Here is a 24249-nt window from a genome sequence, read left to right on the forward strand (position 1 = left end):
GAGGGTGTGCCAAGCAGGTTAAGATAAAAGATAGGGAGGAGCAACTTGGGGGAGGGGTGTTGGGAATGCAATAGGTGGAATGAGGTTAAGGGGAGGGTGATAGGCCGGAGGAGCTGAAAAACGTGTTGCTGGAAAAGTGCAGCAGGTCAGGCAGCTCTCATAATGCAGAATATGTCAGCAGCATACAGTAACAGTATCATTTCAAGGAACAAAAATGTTTAATTGGTGAAGATAGTATTTTAGAATAAACACCAATTGTTCCCAAAATTTGTTAGCATTTCTTTTAATATTTCAAATACACTATTTTTTCAACATTACTGAAATGACTAAACAACCAAAGTCCCCTAAAATATCCCAAATTCAAATTCACACATTTAATAATTCAAAGCTGCCATTGTTTGTGTTTCTTATGTTTGGAGTTAAGACTTTCCTCTCATTTACCATGACAACCAGAATATCACTGTTACCCAAAACAAAATTCAGATTTACAATTTAAATCTGAATCTTCATTCCAATTTAACTAAGATGTAACTATCCACATAACCGGCGTTTGAGAAACAAGTGTTATCGGTTATGAATTGTTCTGACTGAGACTAAGAGTGTTTTGTTTTAACATTTGTTACAGTAAGAGTATGTTTAAAATGTGAATCGGATTGTGGAGTCTTTTTAATTGATTGCCAGTAATTCAAATGACTTTTCAACAAGTTAACAATTTCTGCTAAGATTGTAACAATTCAGAGAAAAATTGTGCATTTACCTAACAGTTTGGAGCACATTGACACCTTGAAGTGCTCCTACCAGCGCATACTGTGCTGAGGGATAGCCACCAACTTCCTGATGATTGGACTGACTGTATCACTGGGCTTCTTGCTTGCTCTCTGACCACTCACTTTGTGCCTACTTGGATACTGACAGTACTTGTGTATGACTTTGCCATTTAGTGCAGACACAGGCAGCTTGCCAAGTGATCTGTCAAGGGTGGATATGTTGCTGTACATGCCATCCGAGATCAATGTCATAATGCAGAATATGTCAGCAGCATACAAAGCATACTGCTTCAACTAAATGGTTTTGTCTTAAAGTCCACTAGAAGTAGACCTCAGTCAAACCAAGGGAAACATCTTTCACTGAGGGGTCCTGCACAGTAAGTCAAAGGCAGCTTCCGGTATCAGTCAGGGAATTGAACATGACTAATTGTACGATCACCACTTGGGTAATCAGGGCAGGGTCATCTATAGCTCTGATTAACATCTGTGCTCTAACATCTACATACTGCCCGCAAAATAGACTGAGCTTCCAGTTGCCTGCCACTTTAGCACATCATCCTGTTCCCTGGCCAACATCTCTGTCGCAGGCTTGCTGAGATACTCCTGCGAAGCTCAGCACAAGCCGAAAGATCACCTCATTTTCTATGTTGGGACTCTGCAGCCATCTGGTCTCAATAGAGGTTCAATAACTTTAGGGCTCAACTCCCCCAAGTCTTTGCCCCCTATTGAATATGTTAGGCCTTATCACATGATACACTACATATTGTTAGCCACTAACAGAACCCATTAGCAGCTATTCATTCTCCTCGGTTGATCATGATCTTCTCTTTCATCTGTCCAACTGTTCTTTCTTTTGGGCTCTGTTCCTACCTATCATTTACTCCTTACTCCCCTCCCCTACCCTATCTTCTGCATGTAATCTGACATTTTCCCAGCTCCCATCAGTTTTGAATAAGGGTCATCAGACCCGAAAGATTAACTTTTATTTCTCTTCACAGATGCAGTGAGACCTGCTATGTCTCTGCAGGTCTCTGCTATGTTTCATCTATGTCTCTGCAGTCCAGGGAGTGGGCCATAGTTGTGCAATTCAATGCAAAATTTCTGGGGAGTTGCAGTAAGTCAATCACGGAGCTGCATAGATCATTTAGGATGACCATCTTCTCTAATACCTCACACTCTCGCTCTATCCTTGCTACTGTATCCACCTCACCAAGGCTCAAGCTCTACCTCCATCGCCAATTCCTGTAACATTTTCCCACATGCCCTCACAAACCCCAGTGCCTGATACCCAGCATGCTCTCTGTGCTGCCTATCCTCTCAGACCACCTCTCCCCCTACATCAACAGTAATAGCAAGGTGTGAAAAGGCAGGGCAGAGACACTGTGAGCATCCAAATAGACCCAAAGAGTAAATACTGACAGTGAATTCAGAGCTCAGAGAGGCATCCTGGTTCAGTCCATGTATCCCCAAGTACATCATTGTACCAGCATTAAGAGCTACAGACTAGCCATCTATCATGATGGCCATGAATATCCTGGGCCAGTCAGCAACATATTTCATGCTTCACTGCATTTTGAGACAGTCGCAGAATAAAGTTTGCATGTGATCTGTCTCAGTGGGTTTGGGTGCAGATTAAATAGTACAGGTACTCTATGTACAGCCCTGTGTTTATCAGGTTCATTTCATTTGCCAAAAAATTAGAAGTCAGGCAACTAGTAAAAATTGGATATGGCACTTTTTAAAATTATAAATACAAAGTTGCTTAAGTCTGAAAATGTACAATTAATAAGAAACCCTTGGCAGATGTTTTCATTCAAATACACTTAGTATAATAGAAATAATGTCTATCCATCTATCAAATAATTTGTCATCACAGAATGATTCATTAGAATATCAAAAATATTTTTAAAAATACATTTAACATTCTACTAATTAGACAAACTACCTTGAGATTTTTTTTTTCTATTAAATAATCAATGATAGTATCTTTCTAAAAACACTCAACGTTCAGTCACAGCATCTGAAGAAAGATCATAGATCCTCATCACTTAATCCTGGCTTCCTCTGATGAGACAGACTTATTGTTTATTCATGTATTTTCATTTCCTTTGCAGTGATACGGCCCATTTCTCTTCGGTTCAAGGCATTCACGCTCCTAAATATGTTAACAGCTCCAAGTGGCCCACTGCCTTATTCCCTTGAATCAGCATTCACCCGTGGCACAAATTTCAGGATCACGGGTTTTTTGGGATGCATGGGTCCTTTCACATCCATTTCTAGTGGGATCTGGAATAGAATGAGCAATGGTGAGGAGGGCAATGGGAATGTTTGACTGAAAAGTTTTATGTATTCAACTATCAGGCCATAATTTCCTCCCTGTCCCATTATCCACTTAACTTTTAAATCCAACTTCAAAACACATTTACACTTTCAGATAATTTTTTATATGCTGAAATTCTCACCGGTGTCTCCTTGCATGGCACAATGGTCAAATGTTGCAAGAATGAAGCAAGTGCCATCTTCATCATAAGTTGAGCAAATCGCATCCCGATGCAGTTCCGAGGGCCCACTCCAAATGGCAAGAAGATATTTGGATTCAGAGACTCCCTATTCTCTTTACTGAACCTAATTATATTGGCAAAACAAAAGGGAAAGAGACCATTGTCAAATTGGCTTGGATGCAGGTGAGGTAGATGTATCTTCAGGTGACTGGATAACAGAGTTTTCACATTGGAATTCACCAGTAACATACCGGAACTTCAATGGAGTCGGGGCAGAGGTAGGAGTAGTGGCCATCACTGAAGGAGAAGATCCTAGAGAAACCGAAAGGTCTAAAAGTTGGACTACACCCCAGGGTTCTGAAACAGACAGCTGAGGAGATTGTAGAGTCATTGGTGGTTATCCTTCAAGATCCATGGAGGCGTACAGAGGACTGGAAAATGGCTAATGTAACACCCATGTTAAAAAGACAGGAAGGAGGGAGACAGATGTCAGAAACTATATACCAGTTAGCCTGACAGGGTCAATGGTAGAATTTGAGTCCATTAAAGATAAAATTGTGGAGTACTTAGAAACGCATGGGAAATTGGGGCAAAGTCAGCACGGCTTTGTCAAGAGAAGGTAATGCCTGACAAATATGTTAGAATTCTTTGAGGAGGTAACAAGCAAATTAGACAAAGGAGCACCATAGAGTCTTAGAGATGTACAGCACAGAAACAGACCCATTGGTCCAACTTGTCCACGCTGACCAGACATCCCAACCTAATCTAATCCCACTTTACAACACCCAGCCCATATCCCTCCAAATTCTTCCTATGCATATACCCATCCAGATGCCTTTTAAATGTTGCAATTGTACTAGCCTCCACTACTTCCTCTGGCAGCTCATTCCATACATGTACCACCCTCTGTGTGAAAAAGTTGCCTCTTAGGAGTTGACATGTTCAATTTGGATTTCCAGAAGGCCTCTGACAATGTGCCCCACTGGAGGCTGCAAAACAAGATACGAGTCGATGTTATTATGAGTAAAGTACTGGCATGGATAGAGGATTAGCTGACTGGCAGAAGTCAGAGAAGGGGATAAAACTCCAGTGACTAGTGGAGTTGTGTAAAGGTCAGAGTCGAGATCACAACAATTCACACTATATATTAGCAATCTAGACAAAGATGTTTCCACTAGCAGGAGAGACTAGGATCCAGATGGCCCAGCCTCAGAGTGAATGGATACCCTTTTAGAACTGAGACAGAGGAATCTCTTCAACCAGAAGTTAATCTATGGAACTCATTACCACAGAAAGCTGTGGAGGCCAAGTCATTAAGTGTTTTGAAGACAATGGTAGGTAGGTTCTTGATTGGTAAAGGGATCAAAGGTAAGAGGGAGAAGGCAGGAGAATTGGGTTGAGAAACATCTCAGCCATGACAAAATAGCAGAGCAGGCGCAATAGGCTGAATGGCCTAACTCTGCTCCCACATCGTATGCTCTAATATAAAATTTGAAATGGTAATGATGGTTATGTCCTAGCATTCCTTTATTGACTGACAGTGAGTTGATGTTTCGCAACCATTGGATGTATACCTTGGATTCCAGAACACCCAAGTTCCAGACTAATCCAATAAGGAAACACAGTGTTGATCTGATACTTGCCTAACATCCCAAATGGTAAAACTGGAGTATAATATGTCACAGTACCCCCAAAGTGCACATTAAAAAGTACCAAACTAGCAGTTGGCTTCGCCACTCTGTGACAAACACCTTTGATACTGGCAGCTTCTTATCATTATAGTAAATGAGGCACCTGTTTGAATTTCAAATTTATACAAGAAAAAATCATCACTATTTGTCCTGATTTTGTGGAACTGTCAGTGCTGGAAGTCATTACTTCAAAGTCTGAATGTTGCGACGTGCACTTAATTGAGGAAATCCAGCAGTTTCTGTCAGTGATTGTCTCCTTCCCACAGCTTGTGAAGTTGAAAAATCACCACAAACAGTAAATCAATGAACTGATAAATTACTCTTTTACCTTATTTGTATGGCTTTAAGAATCTAGGACAAGTTGCATTTTGTTGAGTGATATTACACTGGAATTTTAACACAAGTTTATTTTACAGAACAGCCTCACAGGTCCTGAGAAATATTTGTGGAATGTGAAATCATTTAATAAAAGTTCATATATAGACTTAAAATATCTGTATTATGCTGGTTTTGGATATTTCAACTATTCCCTTAAACCATATACAGGTCCCAATTATTTATTGCTCCCTGCAAAACTGGATTATTTAAATTAAGACATTGAAAAAAAGAGAAACTAGAAAAAAAAGAAATTTGATATTTGTGGACAGCAGCTCACTTACTTTCTGTGGGCAATTCCTCACATACAACTGCAAGTTTTTGTTGCCATTTTAGTAGTCAATTTCCAGGCACTGTTCAAGTTTGTACCTTCTATAGTTCCAATGCCCACTCCTACTTGGGCATCATCTGCCAATATGCACTAAATGAGAGATTCATAATTTATCAGTTGGAAATAATAATGGTCGCCAATATTGAGCTTGGTGCCCACTGTGCGGGACGTTCTTCATTTCTCTAACTAGGTACAAAATGCTTTCTATTCTCTGGCCAGTTTAAAGTTTACTTTGAGTTGCTAACATTTTAAGTTCAACCAACAAATGTTTTGTGGAACAAAAACAGAAATTGCTGGAAAATCTCTGCAGGTCTAACAGCATCTGTGGGGAGAAAGCAGAATTATCACATCGAGTCCAGTTACCACTCTTCAGAATTTCAGAAATATCTTGTGGAACTTTGTCATTAGTGTTTAGGCTTCATGACAATGAGGTGGTTGTTCAGATGTTTATATTAATAATTGATGTGTCATTACAAAATAGAAGCTTCTCAAGCAGCCTGAAGCTATCACACTTAGCTCTCCATATGTGATAGTTCAGTTCTGTGGCCCTTAGAAAACAAAATGAACAATACACTACTTCCAGTAGCTAAAAAGGTATTTTGAACATGTGTGAACATCTACTCAATATTGATTCAGTTGGCTTTAGTGAGTGGTTTTAGCACTGTTATATTATTGGCTACTGAGGCTCAACAAAAGAACTGCTCATGTTGAGTCTGATCACTATATTTGTTAGCCAGCAGACAGCATATGTTGGTATTCAAAGAGGACATTGCTTTGCCCAGCACTGATGACTCTGACAAATGACAACACCAGGTTATAGTCCAACAGGTTTATTTGGAAGTATAAGCTTTCAGAGCACTGCTCCTTCATCAAGTAGCTAGTGGAGCAGGATCATAGGGACAGAATTAATAGCAAAAGATGTATCCTATGATCCTGCTCCACTAGCTAGCCGATAAAGAAGCAACACTCAGAAAGCAAATAAACCTGTTGAACTATAACCTGGTGTCATGTGATTTCTAACTTTTGTCTGTTCTAGTCCAACCACCACCTCCACATCTAACAATGAGACATACATCAGGCCAGTTACCAAGATGGATCTTTAGCCAGACCGAATGGGTCTTGACTAGTATGTATATAATAGACCACAACATGTGCCAGTAATCTTCCTTCCATTTTCTGGTAGCTTTACGATGAAAATGACAAATTTTAAACTGCATCAGAAGCTATTTGACCATCAAAAATCAAAACCTTCAGGATTCCAAAAACGTATTTTGCTCCGAATGTCAACACGGTCATGCAATACAACTATGTTTAAAGTTCCATCAGCTGAATAGATCAAGACCTAGCCTTATATTGAAACAAAGACCAACTGGTCAAAGCGGAAGAAGTATAAAAGGTGCCAAGTAAGAAATAGAGGTTGTTATTGGGTATTGTAATGTAAACAGTACTTCAGTTAAATATTACTGTAATTGATGCAGCTCAGAGGTCAGCGCTGGGCTAGTTAAAAATCCCAAAAAGGAAAATCAAAAACACAAAATTCACATTCATCCTTTGTAGAAGCAGAGATCATTGGTCGTATGCAGAGGAACACAGATTACTTCTGCATAGTACAATGCAGAACAATGTCAATGATTAGGAGACAGGAGTGCAGATGCTGGGAGCCAGAGTTAAGAGGTGTGAGGCTGGGAAAACACAGCAGGTTAGACAGCATCCAAGGATCAGGAAAGTCAACCTTTTCGACTGAAATATTGATTTTCCTGCACCTTGGATGCTCACTGACCTGCAGTGCTTTGCCAGCCTCTCATCTATTGACAAATGTTCATGATGTTACTCTGATGTGTTGACTTTAGGAAGAGGATCAGAACTGTATGAGAGGGCGCAGTAATTAGTATTCTTTAAATTAGCATGTTAATAAAGTTTTTACAACACTTGCAGGAATTCAGACAAGTTACTCTGACATGATACAAAGACAGGTGCAGCAGAATCAATGGAAACAGCCTAGCCAAGTAGAGCAAATATGTGCAGTAATACCTTTCAGGTCTAAACTCTTCGGGCTCTGGCCAGTATTTTGGATCATGGTGCAGAACATAGGCAGGAACCATGACTACAGTCCCCTTTGGAACAGTTACTCCATTGAGCTGGACATCTTTCTTGCACACTCTGTCAATACGGGGAGCAGGGGGGAACATTCGTAGGGTTTCAGATATTACCATTTCCATATATTCCAACTGCATCACTCCATCGTATGTGGGAGGAGCCTTTAAAAGGGAAAACAAACAAAACAAGTCACTAGTGAAATTCATAAATTTAAAATATTTAGCCACAGGGCAAGAGAAACAATCTCTGCTATTTGTGATGGTACAGGTGGCGTATGAATAGTGGGGAGACCAGAAAGTAATCTAATTGAGAATTCAGATATTGCATTCCATAGAATGTTAAACTATCTGTGTGTATGTTTGTGTGTGCGCGCATGTTCATAGATTGGGACTGCTATAGTGTCAAGGATTGGATGGAGAGGAATTTGTTCTGCGTGTACAAGCAAATTTTCTGATTCAGTATGTAGATTTACCTAGTACAGAATGAGCAAAACTTGACTTCCTCTTAAGAAATAAGGCAGTGCAAATACCTGAGGTGTCAGTTGGGAGCATTTTGGAGCTAGTGATCATAATTCTATTAGTTTTAAAGTAGTGATGGAAAAAGATAGACTTACCTACAAGTTAAATTTATAAACTGGAGGATGACTAGTTTTGATGGTATTAGGCAAGAACTTTAAAAAAAAAGTTGATTGGGGGCAGATGTACACAGGTAAAGAGACAGCTGGAAAATAGGAAGCCTTCAAAAATGGGATAAGGGGAGTCCAGAGACAGTATCTTCCTGTTAGGATGAAGGGCAAGGCTGGTAGATGTAGGGAATGCTGGATGACTCTTGAAATTGAGGTTTTGGTCAAGAAAAAAGAAGCATATGTAAAATCACAAAAAAAAATGCAGTACAGAGCATTCCAAATGAGAGACACTGAATAAAAACCCTTTCAAATGGATATAAAGCATCTCAGAGCAGGATTTTGAATAGCATGAGAGTTCTTACTGCAAAATGTAACTAGTTATAATTAGACTGTTGTGCATAAGGTTTAAAAAAAACAATTACTACCATTCAGAAGTTGCTGCAAAAGGGATCCCAAGGTTATTATCACCAAAATAGAATTGCAAGTTCTCACTTTATTTGGGAAAGCTTCATCTATCTCTTGCTGCAGTTTCTTCTGTACGTCTGGGTGTGTTGCCAGGTTGTGTGCAGTATATGATAGTGTATTGCTGGTGGTCTCATATCCAGCAAAGATAAATGTCATGGCCTGTGCCAGAATCTCTGTGTCCGTTAGACCTGCAAAGAGAATTAGAATATATGTATCACAAATTTTGCCTTACACTACCAAAAGATAAAAATGTTGGCTCTCCAATACAAGCAATTCTTAAAATATATTACCAATTAAAAGTATGATTATAAATAGTTAAATGATGCATTGATTTAAGCCACAGCTTAAAATCATTAATATACTGTACTCTGAGTATATGATGCAGATTACTACATAGAATTTAGTAAGAGAACACTGGAAGTAAAATGACAGTTCAAATATACTTTTTTACTCAGTAAGTAAAAACAGCACTGACAAGAGTCAAGCTTGGATATTACTGACTGGAATTTGAACTTTCAGTCACAAAGGGTTTCAGGACAAATCAGAAGGGTCTCAATTTCCCTGCACAACACAGGATTCAGATCCCACTTTCAGGCTCACAATTGTGCAGAATGAACACCTAGGAACCAGGCAATTCCCATTTGGGTAGTCAAAATATTGGATACATAACTGACTCAAAAGGTAGGAGACAGAGGGTTGCTTTTCAGACTGGAGGCCTGTGTCCAGCAGTGTGCCACGAGGGTCAGTGCTGGCTCCACTGCTTTTTGTCATTTACATAAATGATGTGGATTCGAATATAGGAGGTATGGTTATTAAGTTTGCAGATGACACCAAAATTAGAGGTGTCGCAGGTAGGGAAAAAGATTACTTCAGAGTACAATGGCACATTGATCAGATGGAACAATGGGGTGAGGAGCGGCAGGAGATGTTTAATTCAGATAAATGTGAAGTTCTGCAGTTTGAAAAGGCAACTGAGGGCAGGTGTATACACTTAATGGTAAGGTCTTGGGGAGTGTTGCCACATAAAGAGATTTTGGAGTACAGGTTCCTTTAAAGTGGTATCACACATAGACAGGATAGTGAAGGCGGTGTTTGGTATGCTTCCCTTTATTGGTTAGTGCATTGAGTATGGGAGTTGGGAGATCATGTTGGAGCTGTAGAGCACATTGATTAGGCTACTTTTGGAAGACTGTGTTCAATTCTGGTCTCTCAGCCATAGGAAAGATGTTAAGATTGTACAGAAAAGATTTACGTGGATGTTGCCTGTTTGGAGAGTTTGAGCTTTAGGGAAAGGCTAAATAGGCTGGGACTCTTTTGCCTGAAGCGTCAGAGGCCTTATAGAAGTTTATAAAATTGTCAGGAGCATGGAAAACATGAACAGCCATGGGTAGGGGAGTCCAAAGTCAGAGGGCACAGGTTTGAGGTGAGGAGAAAGATTTAAAAGGGACCAAAAGGGCACAGAAAGTGGTGTGTGTATAGAATGAACTGCCAGAGGAAATGGTGAAGGCTGGTACATTAACACCATTTAAAAGGCATCTGGATGGGTATATGAATAGGAAGGATTTAGGGGGATATGGGCCAAATGCTGGCAAATGGGACTGGATCTGTTTGGGATCTCTGGTCGCGGTGAATGAATTGGACCGAAATGTCTGTTTCCATGCTGTACATAGCTCTTGACTCTATGATTCCAAAATGCTCCATGTAACCCCTCACTGACACTTAAGGAGCTGGGAATAGATCACATGTCTAAATTGTCAGCCAGGTAGGAATGGGAAAACTAGAGGACCGGACAATAACAAACAAGAAACTGAATAGGGAGTATTCATTTCAGGATCAGAAAGAAACAAAGGATGAAGGCAATGAGAAGCTTTCTCCTGATGATACCTTTGTCTATCGACTTGCTGTCACCATTCTGTTTCTCAGAGCTGACATTGGTTACTTGCGAATCAACCATTAGCTGCAGGAAATCCACCCGATCCTTAGAATTAAACAACCACCATTTGTGAGTACTTAGCTTTTAAAAAAAACCCAACAGAGCTTAGCACTACCTTCCCTGAGCTCAGCTTCATCCCGTTAGCAAGGAAGAGGAACAAGGGGTCTCTTTCAGAGGCTCAGTGATTAGCACTGCAGCCTCACAGCAGCAGGGACCCGGGTTCGATTCCAGCCTTGGGTGAACGTTTGTGTGGAGTATGCACATTCTCCCCGTGTCTGCATGGGTTTCCTCCAGGTGCTCTGGTTTCCTCCCACAGTCCAAAGATGTGCAAGTGAATTGGCCATACTGAATTGCCCATAGTGTTAGGTGCATTAGCCAGAGGGAAATAGGTCTGGGTGGGTTGCTCTTCAGAGGTCGGTGTGGACTTGTTTCCACGCTGTAGAGAATCTAATCTAATCTAACCTAATATTCTCAGGTAGTTCATTCTATACACGGACCACTCTGTGAAAATGTTGCCTCTTATGTCCCTTTTAATAGTCTCCCCTCCCACCTTAAACCAATGTCCTCTAGTTTTGGACTCCCTCACCCCAAGGAAAAGACCTTGTCTATTCATCCTATCCATGCCATTCATGATTTTATAAACTTCTATAAGGTCACCTCTCAACCTCCTATGCTCCAAGGAAAACAGCCCCATCCTATTCAGCCTCTCCCTATAGCTCAAACCCTCCAAACCTGGCAACATCCTTGTAAATCTTTCCTGAAATCCTTTCAAGTTTCACAACACTCTTCATATAGCAGGGAGAGAAGCATTTCAATGACTAGTTTAATACTCACAGTGTGCACTCCCTTTTGTCTTTTTGCCTTCAAGTTTGCCAGAACATTCATGAAAAATTCGTTCACATCTCTGGGGAAGAAGCTAAAATTAAGCTTCGCAAGGATTGGAACAACAGCAGGAAAAACCACTAGAACAAAAGATAAAAGTTATAAAAGATGACAAATAGCACTGATAGTACACCAAGACACTATTCATAGGACATGCTGATGCAGCACCAGAGATCAAGGTTCAATTCCTGCTTCGGGTGATTGTTTATATGGATTTGCTGCCCACCCTAATTGGCCTTAGAAGCTGGTGGTGATCCACATTCTTGAACTGGTGCAGTCCTTGTCATAAAAGGAACAGACTCACTGTTGGGAAGAATTCCAGGATTTTGATCCCATGGTACTGTAGTTGTGGCAATATAGTCTTTAACATTTGGTGGGTGGCTGAGAAAATAACTTGCAAGCAGTGGTCTCCCAATCCATTGTTCTTCTGAGTGATAGAGGCCACAGGTTTGTTAGGGGTTGTCAAGGGAACCTTGATAAGGTCCTGAATTTTGCAGGTGGTATACACTGTTGCTACTGTGTGCCAGTGAAAAACAGCAAGAATGTTTAGGGTGATGGATGGGGAGCCAGTTACGCAGGCTGCTTCATTTGGAAGGTGTCATTGCTTGGAGTGTTATTGAAGCTCTTAGATCATGGTATTCCTATGAAGTTGCAATCATTCAGGCAAGTATTTCATCCTTCTTGACCTAGGATTTGTAGAATTTGGGCAGGCTTTGAGAGATGACCTTTCATGGAGAACATGAGTTATAAGGCTGAACCAGTTCAGTATCTAGGCAGTGATATTCCCCAGGATACTGACAATGGCACACATTCAGCAATGGCATTGCAATCAAATGTCAAGGGGAAGTGGTTTAGATATTCCCTTTGTTGGGTGATTACAGTTGGAACTGAATAGCTGACAAGTCTTGAAGTGAGAAAACTCCTCTTTGGATATGGATGACATTATGATTATTAAATGTTTTGGGGTCCCTAATGAAGTCTGCTGAGTCCTGGATTTTTTGACACAATGGCATGGTGGCTCAGTGGTTAGCACTGCTGCCTCACAGCACCAGAGACCATGGTTCAATTCCTGCCTCAGGTGATTGCCTATATGGAGTTCGCATATTTGCTCCATGTCTGTGTGGGTTTCCTCTTCAGAGCTCTGATTTCCTCCCACTTTTCCGAAGATGTGCGGGTTACGTGAATTATCCATTGCCCATAGGGTTTAGGGATGTGTAGGTTAGGTGCATTAGTTTAGGGTAAATGTAGAGAGTAGGGGGACGGGTCTGGGTGGATTGCTCGGAGCGTCGGTTTGGACTTGTTGGGCCAAAGGGCCTTTTTCCACACTGTAGGGAATCTATGAAAGCTACTAGAAGTGCAAACTGTTGGCACTGCAGCTATGGAAACAGGGCAGCTGGAGTGAACATTGCAACCAGCAGCATATCTCCTCAAATCAGAAGAAAACCTTCCCCTAACTCAACTAAAACAAAAAGAAATATTATGAATCACTTACAAGCAAGAATAAGAACTGGGTTGAAGAAGCTGAACTTGATCAGTTTCTTGATGTTGCTAACAAACAGGTCATTGGGATTGTTGATCGAGTCAACATCCACACTGAATGCAGTGCTCGTCACCACATCCATACTGTATGTACCAAAGATACTGGAAGAAAAGAAAGATTTATTTGTTACAACTGCTTATCAGCTGAAAGAGAAAAAAAAATCTTTCACCATTTGACAGTAAAGACAAGAGTAAACCATCGCATGTATGTACCAACCATGAGTGCTTCCAAACTGTGATCTAACACTCAGTATATCTATTCAGTTCTCCCTCTCATGGTGATTTAATGTTTCCTTAAATGTATCAACTTCACCTGTAAAATTTTAACAGGTCTAGATAGGGTAAATGCAGGATGAATGTTCCTGATAACTGGAGAGTCCAGAACTTTAACGGATATGGAATAGGCCATCTGGGCCTGAGATAAGGAGAAATTTCTTCACCCAGAGAGTGGTGAGCCGATTGAATTCTTGACCACCAAACGCAGTTGAGCCAAATCATTGAATGTTTAAGAAAGCATTAGGTATAGTTCTTAGGTCTAAAGGGATCAAAAGTATGAGGAGAAAATATAAACAGGGTACTGAGTAGATGATTAGGCATGATCACACTGAGTGACAGAGCAGGCTTGAGGGAAGTACTCCTATTTTGTGATAGTGTGGTTATTTGAAATCCATAGCAGAATGAAAATTTAGACCCCATTAAATGATCTGGCTCAGGAAAACCTAGTGCAGTATAATAAAGCTGCAACATGGCGTTCAGTGATTTTTAAAACCAACCAACTACAGCAGGTCTGCAATCGTTTTGTTTCCACTTCAGTTCACTGGAATAGTGAATACAAATGTAAGCAGTCAAGGTAGGTACCCCATGGAGCCAATTATCAGCTGTGCATTCACAGCACTGAGAACAGCTCTAACATTGGCTGTGCTGCTACTCAAAATCTAGAGAATGTGAACAACATCAATTAGTGATCATGGCCTTGTTAGCCATTTGAAGCATTTGATTGCTTTACTATAATATTATATGGAATGCCTAACTGATGGTTTTATTTTAATGGTCATTTTTCCATCATAGTTTTGGCTGCCAGAAATTATGGATAAGCGGACAGTGATGTCACAGTAGTTTATAAGGTGCAGATGAGTGAATTCACAAATTGCAAATGCTAATAATGGAACCTTACAGTATCATGTAGGGAGAGCAACAGTAATATCTGGAAGCAAGTGTCAAAAGGGAGGCGTATAGACTGGCGATAGGAGCATTGTGAAAAGCGGGGAAAGAGTTCCTAGAATGTTTATAGAAAAAGATTCAACAGCAGCACATTTCTAGTCCAAGGAGAAAATGTGACATTGCTGAATCTGGTTTATGGGAATAAGTGGGGCCAAGTATCAGCAGGTGAACAATGATCACTATCAGTCAACTGCAGGGGACAGTGATCACTATCATCTGGTTGAGACTGGCTACAGAAGAGAACATGAAGAAATTCAGGAGAAGGAATAATTAACTAGGAAAAGCCAACTTCAATGGAGTGAGACAAATTTGGCCAATGTGGGCAAACTAGAACTGAAGAATGTGCTGCCCTAAAACAGAGGAAATAGTTTGAATCAGGTACATTTCCAGTGGAAAGGTATAACAAACAAAGCCAGAACTTCTGGGATGAAGAAATAACACAGATAAGAGGACATTAAAATGACTGCGTCATTCAATTAAAAAATTAGGCTATACATAGAAGCTTCAGAGCAGGATTTTAAAAAAAAATACAGTGAGTATGAGAAATAAGTGGCTTCCAACAAAAAGGAATCCAAATGTCTATGAAGTATTTAAATAATAACGGAGGAGTTAGGAGAAATGCGGTCAAGTAAGGATTAAAAAGAGGATTTATGCATAGAGACCATGGCATGGTAAAAATTGAGTATCAAGGATGACTATTCACCCCAGTGGAGAGAAAAGATAGCGGCTTGGGCTAAGGTGGTTTAATTAAGGAAAGCTAACATCAATTTGTTGAAGTAAAATCATGTTTAACTGACTTCCCTGAGTTTTTCTTTGCCCAGGTTTGACAGAAGGAAAATGACAGTAATCTTATCGATGGTGTACACAGACTTAGTGCTACACGGATTTGTGATGTTATGAAGATGTGGATGTACTTTGACAGTTAAAAGCAGCAGAACTACTTGACACAGAACCAAGGGTTCTTAATAAGGCAACAATGTAACACCTCAATTAGATCACTGCCTGGAGACAAAACAAATTCAAATTTGGCCAGTCAGTTTAAGTTATACCCCGAAAAGTATCAAACTCCAGTCCAGTTTGAATTGAGTATATTGACAATATTAAAAGCCACTGATACAGATTCTTTGGGGGTACAAGACTGGGGAAAATTGAACAGTTGAGAGGAGAACTGACAAGCCCAGCATGCAAAACAGACTGCCTGAAAAATAGCTCTCTCTTAAAAGTACCTTTTTGATCAGTAACCTGTGACGCAGAAATTCCTAAGAAGACACAGGAAAATCCGAATAGAGGAACAAAATCTGCCTAGTTTTGAGATAAGAAGTGTGGTTTTATAAATCTTAATTGGGGGTTTTAATCAGACTAGTATTATAGAAGGGATGGTAAAAAGATATGTCAGAGGAAGAAATTGTAAATACTGGTTAGTTCACTATTCTGTTATACTTTAAGAAATGAAGTTGTTAAGTTTTACTTTAAATAGATCTTGGCCACTCGAACCTTTACAGATTACTGCATGGGATAAATCTTTTGTGTTGCTGGTTTTATATTTAGCAGGAGTGTTTACCCAGTGTCCTGACAGTGAGCAATATGCAAATATATTGAACGCACAGAATCAACATGGATACAAAATTGGCAGAGGTTATAAGAAACATTACTTTGAACAGGAGGAAAGTTTATAGTGGGGTTGGTGTTAGGATTCCTGGTCTACTTGATCTAAAACAATGATCTGGACTTATGTGGACAAGGTACAATGTCAAAATATAAACAGGACAAAACTTAAGAGGTATGTGAACTACAAGGAAAATAGTATTAAACTTGAAAAAAGACAGGATTTCGATAAGATTACTGTCATCTTTCTTCTGTCAACCCTGGGCAAAGAAAACCTAGGGAAACAAGTGGCAGATGAAATCTAACACAGAAGTGTGAAGTGATTCTTTTGATAGGAAGAATGGGGAGAGAAAATACAAAATAAAGGGCACAAGTCTAAATGTGGTGCAGGAGCAAAGAGCTGGGTTATGGGTGCACAATTCACTGTTGGTGATAAGACAGGTCCAGAGGGAGTGTGACTAATGAAGCCAATGGGATCCAAGACTTCATAAACAATGGTATGAGAGTACAAAAGCAAGAGCATTATGACAAACTGTGCTAAAAATGTAAATTTAGGCTCAACAATAAGCTTCGCAATCAGTTCTTGGCACCAAATTATAAGGGAATGAATTGGAGAGGATGCAAAAAAATAAATCGCAAAAATTGCTTCAGGACTGAGAATCTCCAGCTACATAAATAGATAGAAGAATCTGGGACTGGTCTGAGAAGATTTGATGGAGGGATTCAAAATGACAGTCTGAACAGAGTAGAGAGAAACTGTTCCCATTGGAGGACGGCACCAATTTATTGAGTTGGGCAAAAAGACAACATGGTTAGATTATTTGTACATTACCCAATGACTTCATGTCTTGTATGTGGATACTATTTGAGTTTCAATCAAATTCACAGAGTAAAAGCTGTGAATTATATGAGAGTCTTTCTGCTTAGACAGAAGTTTTTTTGTCATTCTTTTTAGGGATGCAGGTGTCGCTGGGTGAGTTCAACCCAATTACCTTTGATTAAGTGAAAGTGAGGCATCTCGACTGTAACACCAGGGTAGGAAGTTCCATGATTTTGGTCCAGTCAGAGATGTGTTTCAGACTTGCAGGTGGTAGTTGCCAGCATATCCATGGCCTTTGTCCTTCTAGATTATAGAGATTGTGGCTCCTTGGAATGAGCTGTCAAGGGATCCTTAGTGAGTTGTTGCAATGTATTTTATAAACAGTGTATTTTATAAACAATGCCACTGTGCATTGATGGAGATGGGGGGTAAAATAAACTCTTATGGCACCTCCTCTATCTTATGTCTACAGCGAGGTTCAAAGTGACATTAAGAAAATCTCAGAAGCAGTTCATCCACCATCATTGCCAATGTTACCCAAAGGGAGAAATGGAAGGATTGAGAAACCTCAAAGTGTATATGTCTTTCCAATATGGAAGCTACATGTTTGAGCTGTAGTGAGACATTAAGATGTACCATCACAACCAGCTTATATAAAGGTATAACTGGTTAACACAGGATGACCAGCAAGTTCATGAAAGTTAGCAAACATCACATGAATTCCATTTAGAGACCAGTGCAAATCGGAAAGTCCTGGGATCAAAATGAAAATCATTTATCGTGTTTGGGAATGATTTATGGTACAGAAACAGAAATGTGTAATCTTATAGACAAGTTACTCACTCTTTCATGTCAGCAGATTCATTCAGCTTTGCTTTCTTTATTGCATTCTTTACAAGATTTTCTGCATAGTGACTGATGATTGGACACATCTGGGAAGGGGAAAAAAAATCAGGACAAACAATGTATAGGATACATACAAAGCTGGTTGGGACCCAAATGTAGTCATATGTTCCTGGAGACTAGCAGATTTCATCTCGTAATGGAGCATCTTACACACTCCACATCCCTTCAGGATTACACAGTGACAGATAATATATTTCATTTCCCAGCAGGAACTATCCACTTCCTCAACCTTCCCTAAACCCCACCAACTATAAAATACTACTAGCACTTTACCTGCACACACTGGCACAGATTAGATTAGATTACTTACAGTGTGTAAACAGGCCCTTCGGCCCAACAAGTCCACACTGACCCTCTGAAGAGCAACCCACCCAGACCCATTCCCCTACATTTACCCCTTCACCTTACATTATGGGCAATTTAGCATGGCCAATTCACCTAACCTGCACGTTTTTGGACTGTGGGAGGAAACCAGAGCACCCGGAAGAAACCCATGCAGACACAGGGAGAATGTGCAAACTCCACAAAGACAATTGCCTGAGGCAGGAATTGAACCCAGGTCTCTGGCGCTGTGAGGCAGCAGTGCTAACCACTGTGCCACCCACAAAACTCTTCAAAACTCAGCCATACATAACCCATCTCATCAAATTCCACATCCATTACCTGGTCTTGTTGATCACATGTTGGTTGCATGTGCAGGAAGTGTCATCAGCTGCAACAGCTCAAGCTTCGGGGATTTGGAGCATTGCTGCTGAACACTTGGGAGGTCAAAACAGCACAATGACAGATGTGGTCATCCCACATCTTGAGTGTGAGAGAGACAGGATGGATGACCACCAGGCAGTCAAGAAGAATGCATTCCCCCAATCTGTATCTAATTCTCCATACGGATAAATGATACACTGAACAAATAAAAAAACCACAGAACTACAAAAACCCATTTTTTGGAGAAACTCGGTAAGTCGCTGGCAGCATTTGTGGAGAGAAAGCACAGTCAATGTTTCAGGTCTAGTGACTCTTCTTCAGAACTGTGAAGTTTCATTTAGAGTGAAGCCAAATCTATGGAGCCAGAGCTGGTTGAGCTGTATGGAGCAAGACAAAGATAACAGGAAAGTCAATTGTAACAGGAGGTTAGATGGAATAGACCATCTGTTTATACTCCTGCAGTTCTGAATCCATGATGATTCTGCTGTCTCCCAAGTGCCAGGGCCAAGGATGTCACTGAATGGCCATTTGGGTGAACATCCAGCAGTTAAGGCCCACGTTGTTACTGGCAAGTAGAATTGTCCTGCATTCACTGTTTATGGAGCTATGAAGGACGTTTTCAAGCAAGACCTTAGAAGTAGTGACCTCTGGATCACACACACACACACACAAAATAGAAGGATAGACCATATAAATGTACATGTGGCTGCAGAGATGGTGCAGTAGAAAGGGCTTTTCATTTTTGGGACATTGGGATCAGTTCCAGGTCAGATGAAACCTGTACAGATTGTGCTGCACCCAAACAGAGCTGGGACCAATTTCTGTGCAATGTGATTTGTTAGTGGTATTGAGAAGACTTGAAAGTAGCTTGACAGGGTGCGGAAATCTGGAGCAGCACCAAGGTGCAAGAAATATTGGGAGCTAATATAGGACTCAGCAAGGCACCTGGAATTGCTATTGTAGCAATAATTGAGCCTTGGCTCAAAGAGGTCGTTTTGTAGGATTGGGTATTAAATATTTCTGAATTTAAAGGTGCTCCGAGAAAAAGATAGAAAAGAAGGGATGAGGCATGGTAGTATTGAGTTCATTACTAATTATACAGAACATTAGAAATGATACAATAGTTATTAAGGGGGATATCAATTATACAAATATAGGCTGAGATAACTGTAGTGCAAAAGAGCAAAGATGGGTATAAGCTCCTATAGAGTGTTCAGGAGAATGGTCTACAGCAATAATGTTTCCAATCCAAAAGAAAGGAAACACCTACTTCTTGGGAATTAGGTGGATTAACCGGAACAAGGAGAACTGGAAGAGAACATTTAGGAAACGGTGATTGTTACAAAAGGCTCATGTTATTATGGATAAAAAGTAAAAGAACAGGCTAAATTATGAATAATTAATTGTGAAAGTGCACTTAAGAACTTTGTAATTACAATTGATATGGATTAGACTTGTAGACCAACAAACAAACAGTAATGAGCAATGGGCTTCTTTTGAAAGGAGGGATAGGAATGTACTCACGATGGGGAGAAAGTAGAGCAGAAGATATCTAGAACTTCTTAAAAAAGATAGAGATTAAAAGGATGCAGATAAAAAAAAACATGATTATGACAAATGTCAGGTGAATAATGCTATATGCAGGTTGAAACGGGAGGTTTCAGAGGGGAAATTGATAATGTGAAGGAGATAGATGGTCTGAGTAATATTTTAAGGAGTCATAGAGGTGTACAGCACAGAAACAGATCCTTTGGTCCAACCCGTCCATGACAACCAGATATCCCAACCCAATCTAGACCCACCTGCCAGCACCTGGCCCATATCCCTCCAAACACTTCCTATTCATATACCCATCCAAATGCCTCTTAAATATTGCAATTGAACCAGCCTCCACCACTTCCTCTGGCAGCTCATTCCATACACGTACCACCCTCTGAGTGAAAACGTTGCCATAGGTCTCTTTTATATCTTTCCCCTCTCACCCTAAACCTATGCCCTCTAGTTCTGGACCCCCCCCAACCCCAGGGAAAAGACTTTACCTATTTATCCTATCCATGGCCCTCAAAATTTTGTAAATCTCTATAAAGTCATCCCTCAGCCTCCAACGCTCCAGGGAAAACAGCCCCAGCCTGTTCAGCCTCTCCCTATAGCTCAAATCTTACAACCCTGGCAACATCCTTGTAAATCTTTTCTGAACTCTTTCAAGTTTCACAACAGCTTTCTGATAGGAAGGAGACCAGAATTGCATGCAATATTCCAACAGTGATCTAACCAATGTCCTGTAAAGCCACAACATGACCTCCCAACTCCTGTACACAATACTCTCACCAGTAAAGGAAAGCATACCAAACGCCGCCTTCACTATCCTATCTATCTGCGACACCACTTTCAAGGAGCTATGAACCTGCACTCCAAGGTCTCTTTCTTCAGCAACACTCCCTAGGACCTTACCATTAAGTGTATAAGTCCTGCTAAGATTTGCTTTCCCAAAATGCAGCACTTCGCATTTATCTGAATTAAACTCCATCTGCCACTTCTCAGCCCATTGGCCCATCTGATCAAGATCCTGTTGTAATCTGAGGTAACCCTCTTCACTGTCCACTACACCTCCACTTTTGGTGTCATCTGCAAACTTACTAACTGTACCTCTTATGCTCGCATCCAAATCATTTATGTAAATGACAAAAAGTAGAGGACCCAGCACCGATCCTTGTGGCACTCCACTGGTCACAGGCCTCCAGTCTGAAAAACAACCCTCCACCACCATCCTCTGTCTTCTACCTTTGAATCAGTTCTGTATCCAAATGTGAGATAGGAAGGTATTCCAAAGCTTGGGCCCCAGACTACTGAAATCAATGGTGAAGTATTTATAAATTTGATACAGAATAGGAGGAGCAGAGAATTCCTATAGAAATGGCCAATGGTGTGCTCACTCTCCTTTGGGGGGGGAAGGTGGTGAAATGCTGGTGAAAACCAATTGAAATATTAGAACATTACAGAGAAGATTACAGAGATAAGGAGAAGTGAGGCCATGGGGTAATGTGGAAAAAAGGATGAGAATGTTAAAATGAAGACATTTGACACGGAGTCAAAGGAGGTCAGTGAGCAGGCTTCTTTAGGGGAATGACATTTGCTGGGAGTGAAGATATGTACAGCAGAGTTTAGGATGTCCTCATGTTACTCTGTATTTTATCGTCTCAAATTATAATTCCTTTGTGTATCAGCTACACTCATCATATGAGATCAGTTATTGTACAATTTTGCATCTGATACACAAGGACCCATATACATAATCTTACACGCCACAATTACAGGCAGAGACAAAACCTTCAATTACTGGGGAATGGGTTGGAGGTTCATTACCTCTTTCAGTCTCCCACTAGTGAAAGTTGGCGAAAGCACACTTCGGATTCTCTTCCAGTGGTCATCTTGAACAATCAGGATAGAGTCAGCCAGTGGTCCATTCAGACCAAAGTCCTACAGAAAAACATTGGCAAGTCAAACTTCAATTTTAAGTTAGTTTACATATTAGGTTCTATACATGTTAATCTTTCAGCAGATTTCTGCTAAAGCAGCAATGAGTATTTAGGTTGGATGGGGAAGACAGTGTAGAGAAAACAGAAAGGGTGTGAGGAAAGAACAGCAATCAGATCCCACTTGTCCATTTCCGGACGCAACATTTTGGCACGATTTCAGCATTGGGCCTCATCTCCACGATTGAAAACAATCTGATCAGTCATGACCTTACTGAATGGTAAAGCAGGCTTAAGGAGAAAAATGGCCTATTCCTTATAATCTTATTTTCTCATCCCATACCCCAATCCGTGACAAATGCAGTTGTGCTTGGTAAGCCTGACCTTTACCCTGCATGGCATGAAATCAGAACACCAGATGGACAAAATCTGGGAACTAAGTTACATTCTAGCCAAGGCAGATTTAAACAAATCAGGTAGAGAATAAGAGTTTATTCTAATCCATGCAGTTGAATACTTACCCGTCTATTGGTGAACAAAGTGTAAAATTCTTTGATGAAGATGGTTTTAATTAGATCAGGGTCCATAATGGATAGAATGGGCTGGCGTCCATCATAGATGCTAAAGGAGAAAAAAAAAGTCAGATTGTAAATCTGGGCTTTAAATCAGACAGAGAGAGAGAAAGTCTTCTTGTGGAGTAGGTGTGGGGGATTCGAGCAGAATGTAAAATGTGAGAGATGTAAAATGGTTCTAATTTGGTTCAACTCCTCACTAATCAATTTATAAATTTAATATTTAAGTCAAAATTTAATTGGTGAATTAATGAAGGTTAAATTCCAATTGTTCTGTGGTGCTGTACTGCACCAGATTATAAAACATTTATAGTTTACAGAACCACGTGGAATTTCAGGAACAGAACATTAGAGCGCGGCAAGCCCGCAAGGAATTATCTTCAAAATGTTCTAATATTTCAATTGGTTTTCAATTGAAATGTTCTAATATTTCAATTGGTTTTCACCAGCATTTCACCACCTTTCCCTTCCCCCCCAAAGGAGAGTGAGCACACCATTGGCCATTTCTCAATTTGACTGTTTGTTAAAAAGAAGTAATTGCATTAAGGTTGAATATCCCTCGCCGGAACTTGCAGAACTCTAAACTCTGTTTAGAGTTTGCATCTTTTAAGTACAAAGTGAAAGCATCCACCTCACCTCTACCACATGGAGCACTAAAGAGGAATAATTGACTACATCAATGCAAAGTCAGCTTGAAAAGATCGTTACCTCAAAATTGGGTGTACCATTCTGTTCATCATACAGTAAATTACACTGCATAACTGCAGTAAAATGGATTTTTCGAAGATAATAACCAAAACCTTCACAAATACTACTGGTTAATCAAATGCACTCACCCCCACATTTTTCCATACTTCTTGTAGCATTCTGTGTCAAATCCAAACATACCCTGGCCAGAAAAGAAAAGAAAAATCAGCAAAAATAAATCACAAAGTACAAGAAATGTGTAACAATAAATACTTGCATCAGAAAGATAAGAAAGATATATTGATATTATTGAAGAGATATAAGAATACAGACTTGTTTTATTGTTTTAAATTTAAAAAAAGTTAATTCCACTCCAGTTGCCATACAACTATTCCTTCAAGAAATCAGATATTTCAGGTGTCTATTCATATGACCTCAAAAAAGAATTAGACACATTCATAGATGAATGCATTTCCTTTGAGTCAGCTAGTCTGTGCCAGTGTGTATCCTCCGTGTGATGCCTTCCCCATTTTATCCAGACTCCTTTAGCTGTCATGTGCTCAACTACTTGTCCATTAGATGCATCTGTCCATTCTTACATGCTGGAGAAAGGCAGCCCCCTGCTGTCACATATACAATTCTCCCAGTGTTTTCTCCAAGTTGAGAAGTTAAATATCTCAAACTAGCAGGCAACCTCTAAATCCACAACTGCTTCCACTCCTTCCTGAATTCTTCTCCTCTTGTGGTATGTCGTATGTACCTTCCGCATCCTTCAGAGCCCTCTTTCCCCAGGTCCATTGCGGATTCTGCCTCTGGAGAAGCTGATAGATTGGGAGAGAGGGAACCTGTCACTGGTTGAGCTGGAGCAACAGAATCTGCAAAGAAAGCTGCTCATCCAATCACAACTCAGCACTTTCTCCCCCACTTTCAACCAGTTTTCCGCTATTTCTTAGCTCAGGGCAACAAGAGAGCCAGAATGTAAAGCAATGTAGTACAGGGAGTGACTTTTCTTGAATTTCCCTATTTCTGTCCCCCCTCACCCAATTTTGTTATG

The 24249-nt window shown here is 40.3% G+C and overlaps 1 protein-coding gene across 1 annotated transcript in view; it reads right to left on the bottom strand.

Moving 5' to 3' along the window:
- Window positions 1–267: 267 nt before the first annotated feature.
- The window catches only part of LOC122560799 (cytochrome P450 3A21-like), a 32734-nt gene continuing 8752 nt past the window's right edge, over window positions 268–24249 (bottom strand). The window contains exons 3-13 of the mRNA XM_043711906.1: window positions 23345–23397; window positions 22458–22557; window positions 21827–21940; window positions 17696–17784; window positions 13160–13308; window positions 11620–11747; window positions 10737–10830; window positions 8880–9040; window positions 7697–7923; window positions 3230–3392; window positions 268–3053 (exon numbers count right to left, since the gene is read on the bottom strand). Of these exons, the coding sequence (XP_043567841.1) occupies window positions 2958–3053; window positions 3230–3392; window positions 7697–7923; window positions 8880–9040; window positions 10737–10830; window positions 11620–11747; window positions 13160–13308; window positions 17696–17784; window positions 21827–21940; window positions 22458–22557; window positions 23345–23397 (1374 nt within the window). The 3' untranslated portion in view covers window positions 268–2957. The remainder of the gene's footprint in view (window positions 3054–3229; window positions 3393–7696; window positions 7924–8879; window positions 9041–10736; window positions 10831–11619; window positions 11748–13159; window positions 13309–17695; window positions 17785–21826; window positions 21941–22457; window positions 22558–23344; window positions 23398–24249) is intronic.

The sequence above is a fragment of the Chiloscyllium plagiosum genome, chromosome 21 (genome assembly GCF_004010195.1).
Source record: "Chiloscyllium plagiosum isolate BGI_BamShark_2017 chromosome 21, ASM401019v2, whole genome shotgun sequence".
NCBI lineage: Eukaryota > Metazoa > Chordata > Chondrichthyes > Orectolobiformes > Hemiscylliidae > Chiloscyllium > Chiloscyllium plagiosum.